At 52.2% G+C, this 15741-nt stretch overlaps 1 protein-coding gene across 3 annotated transcripts in view; it reads left to right on the forward strand.

Moving 5' to 3' along the window:
* LOC127199491 (protein S100-A2) overlaps positions 1 to 8700 on the forward strand; it is a 284365-nt gene extending 275665 nt beyond the window's left edge. Inside the window, exons 1-3 of one of the 3 annotated variants that reach the window (XM_051157616.1) lie at positions 4311 to 4357; positions 7369 to 7516; positions 8454 to 8700. In XM_051157616.1, coding sequence (XP_051013573.1) covers positions 4347 to 4357; positions 7369 to 7516; positions 8454 to 8606 — 312 coding nt within the window. In that variant the 5' untranslated portion in view covers positions 4311 to 4346 and the 3' untranslated portion in view covers positions 8607 to 8700. Of the gene's footprint in view, positions 1 to 4310; positions 4358 to 5810; positions 5944 to 7368; positions 7517 to 8453 lie in introns of those variants that run through there. The other 2 variants (XM_051157617.1, XM_051157618.1) reach the window with 2 other exon arrangements.
* The last annotated feature ends 7041 nt before the right edge of the window (positions 8701 to 15741 follow it).

The raw sequence follows: 15741 nt of genomic DNA on the forward strand, positions 1-15741 counted from the left end.
GCAGAAAAGACTTTTGGGGAGAGTAGACTGGTTGAATTGCTAAGCTGGCTACAAGCAGTGCAAGGTGTGCCAAGGATGCAGTTTCGCGGGCTGCTACCCATGCTAGGGTGGGCTTTTTGTTAATGCAGCTGCCTTTGACTCATCCATGGTCCTCACTACACACATTTGCTCATGTCTCTCCAGGAAAAGTCAGTTACACAGCATGGACCCCATGGGGGGGCGCCATTAGCAGGCTAGGTTGGACGGGAAGGAACAGCGTCGGTGGGGAAGGGAGGACGGAGAGAGAGAGCAGTCTTCTCAGAGTGGTGGAGAGGATGCATGGAGCGTATTGCTCTCTCTGAAGAAATTTTCTTTTTGTTTGAAGATTTATTTACTTATTATGTACACAGTGCTCTGCCTGCATGTACACCCGCATACCAGAAGAGGGCATCAGATCACATTACAGATGGTCGTGAGCCACCGTGTGGTTGCTGGGAATCGAACTCAGGACCTTGGAAGTGCAGTCCGTGCTCTTAACCACTGAGCAATCTCCCCAGCCCCTGAAGAAATCTTCTAAGCAGGGGGGCCATTAAACTGCTCCCTCTCCTTGGCAAGAAGGGAGCTCCTGGCAGCATTGGCAAGAGCTAATCCCATAAAATGGCAACGAGTCAGTTTTCAGAAGGTTCTAGAGTCGGGTAGAGGACTGAGCGTATCTGGAGATAGGATGTTGCAGGGAGGTGAGGGGCAGCACCCGAGCCTTCATCCTCTATCCATCACTTGTTTTGTGCTAAGCCCCAGGGGATGGAGGGATTCATGAAGCTTAGTGTCTATTTCTAATGGGAGAGATATGCAAAGTCAGAATTAATAAAGATGAGGTTATAGAGCCGTGGGTAAGGGGAGGAGTGCCTAGCTGTGGGCGTGCACGTGTGTGTGCTCAAACACGCAGGAGACCTGGGAAACAGACCCAGAGAAACTACCCAGAGGAGATGCCCTGGTGGTGGGGCTGGAGAGATGGCTCACTGGTTAAGAGCGCCTGGCTGCTCTTCCAGGGGACCCAGGTCCAGTGGCTTCCAACAGTTTGCAACTCCAGTTCTTGGGGATCTGACAGCACCTCCTGGTTTTCTTGGGCACTGTATGAACATGGCACACAGGCAGACGTTCAGATAAACACTCATGCACGTAAAATAATAAATAAATAAAAATCTCCAAAAAAATAAAAAAAGAAAGAGGCTGGTGGGCGGCTCGGCCGAGGAAGGCCTTGCCATCAGAGAACATGGCACGGGCGAAGGTTTGGGGCCGTGAAAGAGTACAGTGACCTATACCTCAGCAAAGGCAGCGTGCCTAGGAGGGTATGGTGCGCCTTGATCTCCTAACTCAGCGAGTCCTCTGATGTGGAGAGAGCTGAGTTTTTAAATAGTTACCCTGGTGGCAGAGCTGACGAGGGGTTTAGAGGGAGGCCCCTGAGCAGGCTTGGGAGGAGGATCAGGGTGTGTCTGCAGCAAGGCCAGATAACACAGTGTGGACAGGAACCAGGCCTGTTCAGAAACAATAAGCAGACTGACCAGACATCTGCTGAGCAGGCAGGGGAAGCCGGAGGCTGGGCAGAAGCCAAGTGTCTGGTTTGGGTCATAGAGTGGATGGTAGTATTCTCTGTGGCACAGGAGAGGCCTGCTTCTTCCGTCTGGCTGTCTCCAGTCTCCAGCTTTGCCCTCTTGGGACTCTGCTCAGCTCCTTTTTCTAGGTCCCTGTGGCAGGATGTTTCCTGTGGTCACTCCTCAGGGATTTGTTGCTCTCCCAGGGGGGCTCTGTTTTCCAAGCCTGCCTCATTGACACTCCTGGGACCCAGAGGAGAAGTTATTGTCTCCTGGTGTGCTTCAGGCAGTGAGAAAATGCAGAGCGATCCCTCCCCCTCTGGCCCCTCCACCCTGAGACCCTTGCTGCCTCTCAGCAGCCTAAACACACCGGTGGGCGCCGGCGTGAGCAAGATTCTGTGCTCATGCAGAAATGAGTAAGCCCAGTGTTTCCTGGAAGGTGCGGGAGCTGGCAAAGGCTTCTTTTCAGTTTATTTCAAGTCCCAGGGCACAGTCCATTTAAAGGCAACAGGGAAAAAGTTCCAGAACCGGAGATGCGGAGAAGACAGGCCTCCCGGACCCCAGTGCGGCTGAGACTTGAGACTAATTTGCTGGCCAGATGGAGGTTGGTCGGTCGGTCTCTGCAGTAATCTTCCTGGGGGGGCCTCCTGGGATCACCGGTGGCGGGCACACACGGAAGGGGGAAATCACCCACCTTTAAATCTTCTCTTCTTCCTCATTGGTTGGGTGGGAACACTTCCTTGAGCCCCAGTTTTTTTTTTCTATCAAGCAGGGCGAGATTGTCCACTTTTTTGAGGATGCGTTATGAATTCGGTGGAAAAATCTATGGAAAGCACTTGGCATGCAGTATGTACTCCGCAGTGTCCTCCAGCCACAGGCACGAACGTCCTTTAGGACGTGCAACCGAGAAGGAAAGGGCGAGCTGGGCGTGGTGGTGCGCGCCTTTAATCCCAGCAAGAGGCAGGCGGATGGCTGTGAGTTCGAGGCCAGCCTGGTCTACAAAGAGAGTCTAGGGACAGCCAAGGGCTACCCACTGACCATGCTTCCAGCGGGAGAGTCATGGATAGGATTTGTAGAACAGATCGTGAATGATTTAATGAGACTTGATAAGAAAAAGGACTTCAAGGTGTATTTTAGGGTACAGGGGATACTAAAAGCGACCCACCTCTGCAAGGTGTGGTACCGTCTTCCCAACATCGCAGAGTGAGTCAGAGACAACACCCAAACTTACACCTGGGGTGCTGATAGTGAGGGCATTTCTCTTGAACTACCCCAGAAAAGGGGTGAGTGAGTCGACCTTTATGACACCCAGTTCCTGTTTGCCTATCCTGGGCATTTAAACTGGTTCCCGATATCTGGCTTACAGTTCAGTTCACCTAGGATTCTCAGCAGGGACTGTTCAGGAAACCCCTTCTGTGCGAAGCAGGTGTGGGTGTGGGAACGCTCCTTGGCGATGAATCACCACTGCCTCCTCCTTGGTGAATCACGGCTGCGGCTTGGCACGGGAACAGCTAGCTGGCGGACTGGAGGGAGAGCAGAGAACTACGCTGCAATGATACATCGCAACCACCAGGGGGCAGGATCCGGATAGGCAAAACCGAGCCAGCCGCTTGGGGCACTCAGTGGCTGGGAGTAGGTGGATGGAATGTGAGGCCCCAGCACGGCTAACGCGTCAGCGCCCCCATTGCCTGCCTCTGTCGGGGATTCTCTGTTGGAGAATGCCAGAGCAGATTGCCGGGCATGGGGGTGGGGTGGGGTGGCGTGGGGCTCGTCACCCAATGCTATCTGTTCTGATGTTCCAAATGCAGACGCCAGCAAGCCAGTGGCAAGTCAGTCCGCTTTTCGCAGCTTCAGGAGCATTGTCGTTGGATGGGGGCACAGATCTGGCCTCCATGTCTGAGATGAGACACCGGTGTCCCGTGTCCCGGTGCCGCTGACTCTGTGCAGCCGTCCCTTCTCATCTTGTTTCTAACTCCCTGGATCCCCTGTCCCTGTTGCACTCTCTTTGACACTGCAGCCCCGCCCCCCTTCTCCCGGGCGCCAATCCCTCCTTTTGGCCTCACTCTCCCGCCTGACTGCCTCTCTGTCCTTTGTCAGCTTCTAGTCTCTGTCCCTGGCCTCTGGGGACTTTGCTGCTTCTTTCCTGGGTCCCTGTGGCAGCATGTTTCCTGCGGTCACTCCTCAGGGCTTTGCACCTCTCCGAGGCTGTATTTTCCAACCTTGTCTCATTGCCACTCCTGGGACTCAGAGGAGACGTTACTATTTACTGGTGTAATCAGTGGTGTGCTTTTGGTGTGCTTTCAGGCAGTGGCTCCTTCCTACCCACTGGCTTCCGTGACGCCCCCTCCCCGCCCCGCGCCGCCCCCCCCACCCCGCTGCCCGTCGGCAGTCATTAAAGGCTGGTAGGCACCTGGCGTGGGCGAGCGGGAGCCCTCGCTCATGCAGAAATGAATAGGACTCAGTATTCACCTGTGAGCTCACCAGGAGGCGGTGAGGGCGAGGGAAAGCAAGCACACAAGTTAATTTGCCTAACCAGGAAGATACTAGGGGCCGAAGGGAGGGCACGCAAAGTGCTTTGTGTGTGCCAGAACAGGTAGAAACCGACTCTAGCTGAGGGAGAGAAGGCCTTTTAAGTGCCCTTCAAAGGGTAGATGGGATCTCATCAGGGGGAGACGCCCTGTGGGGTGTGGGCACACTCTGATGGGGTAAGGGGGGTGATCAGTGAAGCCAGGGGCCTGGGGTGCACCATGTGCGCCCTCGTTCAGACAGCGAGGAATGGCGGAGAGGTTGGAAAGCGGTGGGGTGTTACAGTGTGGGGTATTTCACTGTGCGCTTTAGAGCAGAGACACAATGTAGTTTCTGAGCAGAGAGGAACCTGCTGATGCTGACTGAAGCGGAGGAGTCCCCTTGAGAAGCAGTGCTTCAGGTTCAGCATGGGCCCTTCCTCAGGGGCCTTTATTGAGCTCCACTAACGAAAGTAGCTTGTTGTAGGAGGGGAAGCTGGTGAGGAATTCAGGAGCCTTGGGGAGGCTCGGGACACCCACTGGGTGGCTTTGCAAAAGCTTAGAGGACCCCAGACCCACTTTCCCTGTGCTGTTGCAGCCTGCTTGCCACAGCGACCCTTAGGCGGAGACCCGGGGGCTGCTTCTGTTAGCTCTCAGGCTTCAGTGGTGTCATCACCCTAGTCTCCCTAGGTGCTGCCTGCTGAGGGGCTCCTCGCTGGTGCCTGTGGGTTGGGGTTTCCGGCTGCTGCTCTGGCCCTGGGGAGCCGGGTGTGCCTCTGAGTCATCTTCTGGGTATCTGGGCCTGGAACCATGCGTGAGTCACCCAGCACAGGGCGAGCTGAGAGAAGCTGTTTGCTGGTCAGGAGAGGGGGAAGAGAGCTGGGCCCACAGGAAGGGTGCTGCCCAACCGGAGATGGCACAAAGAGCAGAAGGGGGCAGTGTGGGGTCAGAAGTCTAGAAGTCAGCTCTTCCCTGAAGACCCCTCCCCTGAGCCCAGCGGAAGGACACAGTGTTTAGTTTTCTCTCCATGGAAAAGATATGCTGGGGGACTGGCGGGGGCCTGAGGGAGGGTCCTGGCCCCCTGTTTTCAGCTCTGGGTAGGGGAGTCTTTCCTACCCACTCACTCCTGTGTAAACTGAAGAGGAGGTTCACAGCTCCCTTTTCCCTCTTTGGGGGATTTCTTGCATTCTGCCAAGTGCTGTGGCTGGAGCAGAGTTTTAACCACACCTAGACACTTACTTTACTACCTCTTTAAGAGGTGCCAGGCATTTAAAACAAAACATGTCTATCTGTCTGTCTGTCTGTCTGTCTGTCTTTCTGTCTCTCTCTGTCTCTGTCTCTCTCTGTCTCTGTGTCTCTGTCTCTGTCTCTGTCTCTCTCTCTCTCTCTCTCTCTCTCTCTCTCTCTCTCTCTCTCTCTCTCACACACACACACACACACAGACACACACACACACATGAGGGAGTGGGAGCTCTGACTCACAGGTACAACATGAGAGCCAGGCTTGGAAGGAGTCTCCAGGCCCCAGAGCTCTCTAGGCCCCAAACAAGAGCTGTCTCCCCTCACCCTTGACTAGGCTCCCCTTCCCCACAACACCTCTGTCTCCTCTGAGGCCTGGATGAGCTTGGGGTGCCCTTGGCTAGGCTCCTCCAGGTGATGATGAGGCCAGCGCTGTCTGGGAGGGAGTGTGTGGAGTGGCAGGAGGCCAGATTTTTTTTTTTTTTTTTTTTTTAAAACAAGATCAGGTTAGAACAGGTTCTGTTTCCCAAAAATGACAAGTTGGAGGCCGGTTGGGCCAGCCTATAAATTCGTACCCTGGGTGTCTTGGCTACTTTACTTCTTCCGGAGTCTCTCTGATACCTGATCTGGTGAGTAGCTCCTGTCCTGAGGAGGACCTTTTTTTTTTTTAAAACTTTGTCCCGCTATCTCGATCCTTGCCCTTTTGCCCTTGTAGTTTTCTCTGGCTTCCTGGTGAGATCTCCCATTTGAAGAGACCCTCTCTCTCTGAAGGGCCTTTCCCAGATCCCCCTGCGAGGGCTTAGAGATTTACTCTGGGACTTGTTCTTAGGTCTCTGGGGCTGAGACCTCTATGTCTCTCACTTTAGATATATCCGTCTAGGGTCCCTTTTGGGGGGTTGAGGCCTAGGAATAGGTCACGGCTATTTGAGGGGTGCTTTTTATAAGAATCTGTAGTTTGATGCAACAGAGGGTGCCTGTAATTCCACGTTCAGGAGACTGAGGCCAGAAAGCCCTGAGGTAAAGGTCTGACTGGGCTGCCCAGTGAGACGTTACAATCAATCAATGCCGAGTTCTTTTTTTTTTTTTAAGTCTCGGATTCTTTTAGGACTAAGAGGCAGAGACAGCATCTCAGGGGCTTCGCCCTGCCTTGGTGTCTGGTCCTGAGTGGCAGAGCCATACCCCAGGCTGACTCTTGTGCTTTTCTATCTAGATGGGGGTGGGGTCAGCTGGGCAGGCCTGAGGTTTTCCTTGCCTCCAGCACTGGCTCCTTTGGCCTTACCCTGAAACACACCCGATATTCTTAGAGGAATTTGGAAAAGGTGACCTCTGAACTCTGACTTTATCTGCTCTGCTTCTAGCCTGATCCCAAGACACTGGCCATTTAATGTCGTTAGCTCTAACCTCGACAGAATCCTTCCTGTAGGAGAGGGTGGTCAATTGCCTCCGTCCTGCCCATGCCCGGTCCACAAAGAACTAGCACCGTGCCCCTCAGCCTGGCAGGAGGCATATCCGTCACCCCATGAGAGTCCCTGGTATGAAGGAGGACGAAAGCCTCCGTTAGGTGGCAGAGGCTCTGACGTCATAGACTAGAGTTTGTGAAAGATTTGAGCCTTTCATGGGGCCTCATACTCCTGGCTGGTCTCATGCTTTACTGCCAGGCCAGTCTGGGAGCCCATGGACACATGTGCGCTCTGCGTTCCTGGCCCAGATAGGAGTCAACCCGAGACTGCAGACACGCTGCCACCCTCTTCCCTCTGCATCCCCGTTCTCTCCTCCCACAGACACACTGAGGCAGGGGGGCCTACCCTCGCAGCTATGTCCTTGACACAAGGCTCTGCGCTGGGTGACTCCAGATCACAGGAGAGGCTTGACGCCTGACCACAGAATGAAGTGGCAGAGTGCAGATCCTTGTCCTCCGGGAGCCGCTCGCCCTTCCAGGGCAGGTCGCAGGCACTGGCTTGCCAATCCCAGAGGGGCTTGGGGTAGCAGAAATGGGCCTCGCACACTGGACTTGAGGTCCCAAGTGCCTTGGTGGTGTTCTTTTGTGTCTCTAGACCCAAGATGTCTAGTCCCCTGGAACACGCTCTTGCCGTGATGGTCTCCACCTTCCATACCTATTCCGGCCAAGAGGGCGACAAGTTCAAGCTCAGCAAGTCGGAGCTGAAGGAACTTTTGCAGAAGGAGCTGCCGAGCTTTGTTGGGGTAAGTGAGGCGGGGCCAGGAGGGGAGCGTGGGACAGTGTATACTTTTTTCTACTCCGGGTGCCTGCGGGTGCCAGTGCCTGGGTGGGGCCGAGGATCCCCATCAGCTTTCACTTTGTGGTCCCCAGGGTGCCTGTTAGATCTACGTGTGGATGGGCTATTAATGGCTGTCCCCGTCAGCGATCTTGAGCACGTTGCTGTTGGGGGCTCCAGAGTCCATCTGTCTAATCCTGTTATTGGCCAGTTGAACAATCCCAAGCTCAGAGAAGGGTAGCAGCTGGCCATGGGTCACACAGAAGGACACTATGAGGGGACATTAATTTCTCTTTTTATTTTACACATTTATATGCCAGGCCAGGAAAGCAGGCAGAGAGAATGGATCCCAGCCAAGACATGCACCCTGTGGGCATTTGGCAGAGAGGTGCTGTCAGGTCCCAATTTGCCTCCTGCCCTGTACAGACTAATGGGTAATCCTAGAGTTAGGTCTCGGGTCTTAATGTAGGAGGCAAGTAGTCTTGCCTTTTTTCTCTTTTACCCCTCTCTCTTCTTCATTTTGTTTAGTTCTTTCTCATTGTTTTGGCTGGTATTAAAAAGTTTGCCTTTTCTGAATTCATCCTGCTGATGTAGGGGGCAGTGAAACTTTTTTTTTCTTCACCATTAAGATGAAGCTGGGCCATAGCACAGGTTAGAGTTTATGCATACTCTGAGAACTACCCAGCATCCCCCACTCCAGCAGGCATGCTGGAATCTCTTATATCACAAGTCTATCTGTCCTTCCTCACTGGGCCTTCTTGGTACCTTCCAACGGTTTTCCTGCCCACGGAGAAGCTGGCCGCCCAGTGGGGAGAGAGAGCAGGGAGCCGACCTATGGGAAGGTTTCGGAGGTGGGTCAGGCCAGGGGCCAGTGTGGTGCTAACTCCAGTCCCTGTCACCTTCAGGAGAAGGTCGATGAAGACGGTCTGAAGAAGCTGATGAGCGACCTCGATGAGAACAGTGACCAGCAGGTGGACTTCCAGGAGTACACTGTGTTCCTGGCGCTCATCACGATCATGTGCAACGACTTCTTCCAGGAGGCCCCAAACCGGCCCTGAAGCAGAGCCCACACGCCTTGCCACACGCGAGGCTCTCGGGCCGATACAGTTCTCTATCTTTTTAAATTTTGTACGAAATAAACTTTTGTTTGTTCCCTTGTGGATAATACTGGAATGGCTCAGCGATGCTTTGAACCTTGATTGGATCAGTTAAAGGGCCGGAAACAGAGGCTCCCTCGTTTCCAGCACCTTCTGCACCCCGACTTTCCTGAGGGCAAAGGTTCCGTTTCACGCAAATGAAAATTTGGAAATTGAGTTAGACTGGTAGCATTTTATTTTGTTAAGAAAGGTATTTTAAGGGGCTGGAGAGATGGCTTAGAGGTTAAGAGCACTGACTGCTCTTCCAGAGGTCCTGAGTTCAATTCCCAGCAACCACATGGTGGCTCACAACCATCTGTAATGTGATCTGATGTGCACTGTATACATAATAAATAAATAAATCTTAAAAAAAAAAAAAGAAAGGTATTTTAAGAAGGAAGGTTGGGACCGGGGCGTGATGGCGCATGCCTTTAATCCCAGCACTTGGGAGGCAGAGGCAGGCAGATCTCTGTGAGTTGGAGGCCAGCCTGCTCTACAAAGTGAGTTTCAGGACAGCCAGGGCTACACAGAGAGATCCTGTCTCGAAAAAACAAAGGAAAGTTGGGGGACGTGTGGTGCAAGGCAGGGGAGGGGGCAGGGGCTGGGGCAGGGGCTGGGGCAGGGGTAGGGACGGGGAAGGAGGCAGAAGCAGCTGGTCTCTAGGAGTTTGAACCCAGCCTGGTAAGATTTTCTCTCAAACCAAACCAAACCAAGCCAAACCAAAAACCACCACCACCAAAAACCACCAACACACACACAAAACCACAAATACCACCCACAACTACGATCATTTCACACTCCCCACCCTCATTTCGAATCCACAGAGAAAGGAGGCTGTGACCTCAGAACTTAGCACAGCCGTTACTGTTCAAGACTGTGAAGGGTGAGTTTGTCCCGAGAACCGCCCAGGAGGTGAGAGTTGGCCTAGCCTGCCCTGCAGTTTCATTCGAGCTCCTGGTCAGATTACAGGCCCCAGGCAGCAGACCTGTGTTTAGAAGACCCTTTTACTCTATGTGCTTTCAAGGTGGCTAGCTCAGTCATGAGTTCCATCCCTCCCTGTTGATGTCTGTTAAAATCTCTTAGGAGCCAGCTCAAGCCAAAAGTTCTTATGTTTTCTACCATTTCCCCTGAAGCTATACCTTAACTTGCCATATATATATTCTGCACCCTAAGGCACATCAGGGGACAGTTGGAACACAAAACTTGCTGTGCCATGCCGAGGGCCACCAGCCCTTTAAGCTCTAAGCTCTATACTTCACTCTTTCTTACCTCCATCCAATGTCATCTTTTAAGTTATTATTCTTGGTGGATTTTTATAGCTACCGGATTTTCGACCAACTACACAGCATTCAGAAGTTACCCAAGGCTTGACCTGTAGAGCTTTAACCGAACTGGCATTGAATGTCCATGTGGTTTGACTTCTTATACAGTTCAAGTTTGGTTCAGTGACTCACAGACGTCCCACTAGCTCCTTGTCACTGTATAAGGAACCACTACAAGGGTATGGTGGCTGAAAACATAATTTATATCTGTCATGGTTCTGTGAGTAGATTGGAAGTCCTTGTGTGTGTGTGTGTGTGTGTGTGTGTGTGTGTGTGTGTGTGTGTGTGTGTGTCTCACTTGGGGTGTCTCAGGCAGTTGCATGTAGGTGGAAGTTGAGGCTACAATCACCTGAGGCTGCTCTCTCAGCATGCTTTGCACTTGGCCCTGGTTGTTTGCCAGGAGCTCAGATGGAACCATCAGAGTGGGGCTAGATTTATGCCAACTTGACATGAACTGGGGTCATCTGAGTGGAGGAAGCCTCGACTGAGAAAATGCCCCCTTAAGGTCAGGCTGTGGGTAAGCCTGCAGGGCATTCACTTAGTTAGTGATTGATGGAATAGGGCACAGCCCATTGTGGGAGGAGCCACCCTGGGCTGGTGGTCCTAGGCTAAGCAAGCTATGTAGACAGAGCCATAAACAGCACCCTTCCATGGCCTCTGCCTCAGCTCCTGCCTCCAGGTTCCTGCCCTGTTTGAGTTCCTGTCCTGACTTCCCTTCAGGGATGGAGCGTGATGAGGAAGTGTAGGCCAAATGAACTCTTTGCTCCACATCGTGGCTTTTGATCATAGTGTTCCATCACAGCAATAGAAACCCTCTAACTAAGACAATCAGCTTACCGGCTCCCTCTCCAACAGGGGGTCAAGAAGGTAGACTTCTCTCTTTTTATTAACATGAAAAGAGACCGTTTCTCTCCCCCTCCCCCCAGACCCTGCCTGGCTTTGTCTCCCAGCCCTACACTTGCAATGAAGGTTGTCACATGGCCTCCCACCTGGCTCCTTCCTCCTCTGCAGAGCTCTGTCTGGCCTCTGTGTGGGTGGCCCACACACACATCAGAGTTTCCCGGCGGGGGGGACTTGTTGTCTCCCCACGTAGCTTGGGCTTCTCAGAGCACGACCCCTAGCTTTTGATGACTGTTAGAGCGAGTGCTACGAGAAGCTAAATTGGAAGCTGAAAGGTTCTTAAGACGTATTCAGAATTCCCAGGGCATTCTTTCCGCTGTATTTTATTGATCACACAAATCATTAACGTTGGCTCAGAATTAGGAGGATCCTAAGTAAAGGACTTGTTTTCTAATCTCTACAAGTATGGCCGCCCCCACCCCCGAGGCATGCACACCCATGCATACACCCACAATGTCAAGTTCTTTACTAGTCTGGAGTTTATTTAGTAGTGAATTTTAGAAAACTTGGCTGACAGTAGCTTTAATCACTTTACATAAGAAGTCTGCTGTATGTAGCTCGGGGTTGGGTCCAAGGCCCAGGGACACATCTGAAACCTAGCATCCTTTCACTGTTTTGGTCTTTAAACCTACAGCACCCCATCCCTGCACCTGCTCACAACCTGGCAGCCATACTTCCAGGGCTCACGGTGTGTGCTTTCGGTGGAAGACTGTCTGCAGAGAGACACAAAAACGCTTTTTCCTCGAGAGCCTTTGCCTTGTTGATATGGCAGAAGTGCCCTCTCCAAACAGGGTTTCATCTGTGCCTGTTGGGGCTTAGCTATGTAATATGACTATTTCTAGCTGGGTATGTTGACACCTTGAAAGGAAAAAAAAAGGGGGGGGTTTCTTTTTTAAATAAAAGAGGCAATAAATTATAATAAATAGTAACACAAGTAAAGGCAGTGCTTTTCTGATTGTTTTCTTTCTTCCTCAGGAAACTCTGGTCCCTCCCTCCCTCCCTCCCTCCCTCCCTCCCTCCCTCCCTCTCTCTCTCTCTCTCTCTCTCTCTCTCTCTCTCTCTCTCTCTGTGTGTGTGTGTGTGTGTGTGTACTTGCAGAGTAGACCAGACAGAGCTCTGCAGAGGAGGAAGGAGCCAGGTGGGAGACCATGTGACAACCTTCATTGCATGCGTAGGGCTGGGAGACAAAGCCAGGCAGGGCCTCTGGGACAAATGGTCTCTTTTCATGTTAATAAAGAGAGAGAAGTCCACCTTCTCGACACCCTGTTGGAGAGGGAGCCGGTAAGTATAGGTCAGGGAGTCATGATGCCAGTAATTAACGTCCTGGGGGCAGTTCTCAAAGCTAAGCACACTGTCATTTGAGTCTCATGGTCACCCCAAAGGGGCTATCATTAAACCTTTTTTACAGATGGGAAAGCTGAGAGGGGCAGCTTTAGCCACTTGGGGAGCCCTGTTTCTGACAAGGCTCATGCAGGACTCATGCCTCAGCCATTTAACCCTCAAGGTACCTGCACCTTGCAGATGAGGAAACAGAGGCTGGGAGAGGTTTAAGTAAGGGCTGGTGTCAAGGCTTGACCCACATCTGTAAGAAAACTCCTGAACCTGTGGGACCCTGGGCTAGGAGACTGGGCCTCTTTCATCTCCAGAACTCTAGGCTTTGTGTGACCCGGAGGGGACCTGGCAGAACAGGGTTCAGATATACCTGATCCATCACTCCGAGTCACAGGGAGATGGTACTCCCTTGCAGGTGGCTCAGTCTGAGGACTCTGACTTCTGGGGATTCTCAGTTTTGGATTTGGACAGTCAGTTGGGGCTAGCAAGACCAGACTTACCTTGCTGCCTCTGAGGTTTCTTCCCACTTGGAGAGGTTCCAAAGTGGCTAACCACTCTTTTTGGTCTTTGATGGACTAACTGACATCAGACTGTAGAATCCAGACCAGCAAGCTCCCCTCTTCTCTGTACTGAGGCGCGCGCGCGTGTGTGTGTACATCACCCAGCTTGTCAAGGACCTGTGGCCAGATCTCCCCCATTTCTCCTGAAACTGCTGCTGGGATGACAGACATAGCAACCTCAGCTCCTGTCATATCACCATTTTTATTGTCGGGGGGGGGGGGGTGGTCAGCTCCGGAAAGTCCTCTAATGCTCCGTGGAAAGCCATGGTGGAGCTGATTGCCCAGCCGCTCAGAAGGGAGCCCTGTGAACGAGGACAAGTAAAAAGACCTAGTCCAGAAATCCAGCAAAACTTGAAGGAGGTAGGGTAGAAGCATCATCTCAAACCAGCCCTCAAGGGGCCCTTTCATCCTTAAACAAGGGGCAAAGACAGGGGCCTCAGACTGAGGCTTCTCTGAGCTTTTCCTGTGATCTGGAATAGGACATTGAGAAATGTGCTTGGTACACATGTGGTCACAAGACAGTGATGTGACCGACTTTCGAGAGAACATCTAAGTCACTCTTATCTTGGTGTCTTTAGCCTAGAAAGGGGTTGGCGAGAGGTCAGGGTAAGTCAGCCTTGTATGAGGAGTCCCAGACAAACACTCATTAAATGACTAACGTCTCCATGTGCAGAGTTCAACAGAATCTGACCCAAAGGTTAACGTAGCGAAGGAGCCAAGCACAAGCGGTGGAGGTTCCTGGCCTTTTCACCCTTGTTTATTTATTTGAGACAAGGTATTGCTATGGAACCGAAATTGTGCTCAGATGCTCAGCAATCATCCTGTCTCAGCCTTCTCAGTGCTAAAAGGACAGGCACACAGCGCCCAGCTCCATCTCACCTTGCCTAGGTCTCCAATAGACTGTGGCTGTCCCATGAAAGTCTTCATTTACCAGGAAAGTGGGACAGAGGGGAGGACATCCTATTGGGACTCTAGGTGAGAGAAGCATGGGAGAATGAGGAAATAGAATGATCCAGAGGGTCCTAGAAACCTACAAGAAGAACATTATGACGCGCGGATCTGGGCCCAGGGGTCCTGCTCAAATTATGGCACCAGCCAAGCACAATATGTGCAGTAAACTTAGAACCCCTACCCAGATCTAGCCAATGGACAGGACATTCTCCACAGTTGAGTGGAGAGTGGGGTCTGACTTTCACACGAACTCTGGTGCCTCATATTTGACCACGTCCCCTGGATGGGGAGGCCTGGTGGCACTCAGAGGAAGGATAGCAGGCTACCAAGAAGAGACTTGATACCCTAGGATCATATACAGGGGGAGGAGGCCCCCCTCAGTCACAGTCATAGGGAAGTGGAGTAAGGGGGAAAGGGGAGGGAGGGAGGAATGGGAGGATACAAGGGATGGAATAACAATTGAGATGTAATATGAATAAATTAATAAAATATATTTTAAAAATACCCTACGTGACTTTTTTTTTTTATCCTTTTAAGCCAAGAGATGTCAGTTGGACTAGCACGAGACCTGGTCAGCTCATCACTTCCGAAGCTACTGCCTTTCTAAGTCAATGAAGAGCAGATGGTGCTAGAATTAGACAGCTCTGCGCTTAGGAGTGTGTACTGTTTATGCAGAGGAACCTGAGCTCGGTTCACAACCCATACTCAGCTATGGGTCCTGGGATGCTGGAGTGAACTGGTACCCAGAGCTCCACAGCTCCCAGTGGGCCGCTTGATTGCTCCACCAACCCACTGTTCTTATCTGTGCAATGGACACAGCCAGCCATCAGCTTGGTTGTCAATGCAAGCGATTGACCCGAGCTCTGCAGGTTCTTCTTGGTTCCAGTTTAGATCGAATCTCTGCCTCCCAGTTCCAATGTTGTAGTTTCAGCTCAGGAGGTTCCAGTTTCCTCCCTGGCCCCAGTGCTGGTCCCAGTAACCAGACACCCCTTCCCAAGTGTTCTCCATACTTGGCTCGGGAGATCAGAAAGGAGGTCTATTGTTTCTGTCAAATACATGTAGCCTCCTGGGGCTATTGGATTTGTGTGGTTGCTCTGGCCATAGGGCTCAGGGCCCTGATGCCAGAAATAAATAGAATGTCCAGATTCTTGAGACAACTCTATCTTATTTTTCCCCCTGAGGTGCAGGACCAGACACTGCCCTTTGGAAGGACGATGCGTTTTCCAGGGACCATAGGCGATGGTGGTGATAGTGAGGAGACGGGGTGGGGGTGGTGGGGGGGAGCTGGGGAAGAGTCAGACTTTTAGCTTGTAAGAAGTCCTGCCAGATCGGCCAGCATCTGTGTTCGCCCTTTGCACAGGCTCTTGTTGGTCTTTGAGGCAAAGCTCCTCCTCAGTCTCCAGCAATGGCACATTTCTCAGCGGTCAGCTCATCTGTCCTCAGGGAGTTATGCAAGGTGAGAAGCCGTGGTGCTAGGCTCGGCCTGAGGATGGGGATGGAGCTTGTGGACAGACAGGAGTGAGGACAGCTCGAGTTCTGGCCTTGGACCTGGGGTCCATTTGCTGTGCACTGGGGGCCACTGCAGATAGAGTTCAGGGTAGATGCTGGAAACTTCCAGGCACTTTAAGAAGGTTTTTTTTTTGAACAAGGGAAGAGATCCTGATCTCTACCTTTGTGGAGGCAGAAGCCGGACAAGATGACCCGGTGAGGAAGGCTGCCCGGTTCCATTTCCCTACCCCATCTCCCATCTAGGGAACTCTGTTTCTGTTGAGTTAGATGTGGGGGGCCAGAGCCCTCACATTGCCACAGTAACTAGTAACAAAAAGTAGTTTGAAGCTGGGCAAAGCAGTGCACGCTTGTAATCACAGCAGCCGGGGAGGCAGAGGCAGGTGGATCTCTGTGAGTTCGAGGCCAGCCTGGTCTGTAGAGTCCAGGACAGCCAAGGCTACACAGAGAAACCCTGTTTTGAAAAACACCAAACCAAACCAAGCC

The sequence above is a fragment of the Acomys russatus genome, chromosome 15 (assembly GCF_903995435.1).
Source record: "Acomys russatus chromosome 15, mAcoRus1.1, whole genome shotgun sequence".
NCBI lineage: Eukaryota > Metazoa > Chordata > Mammalia > Rodentia > Muridae > Acomys > Acomys russatus.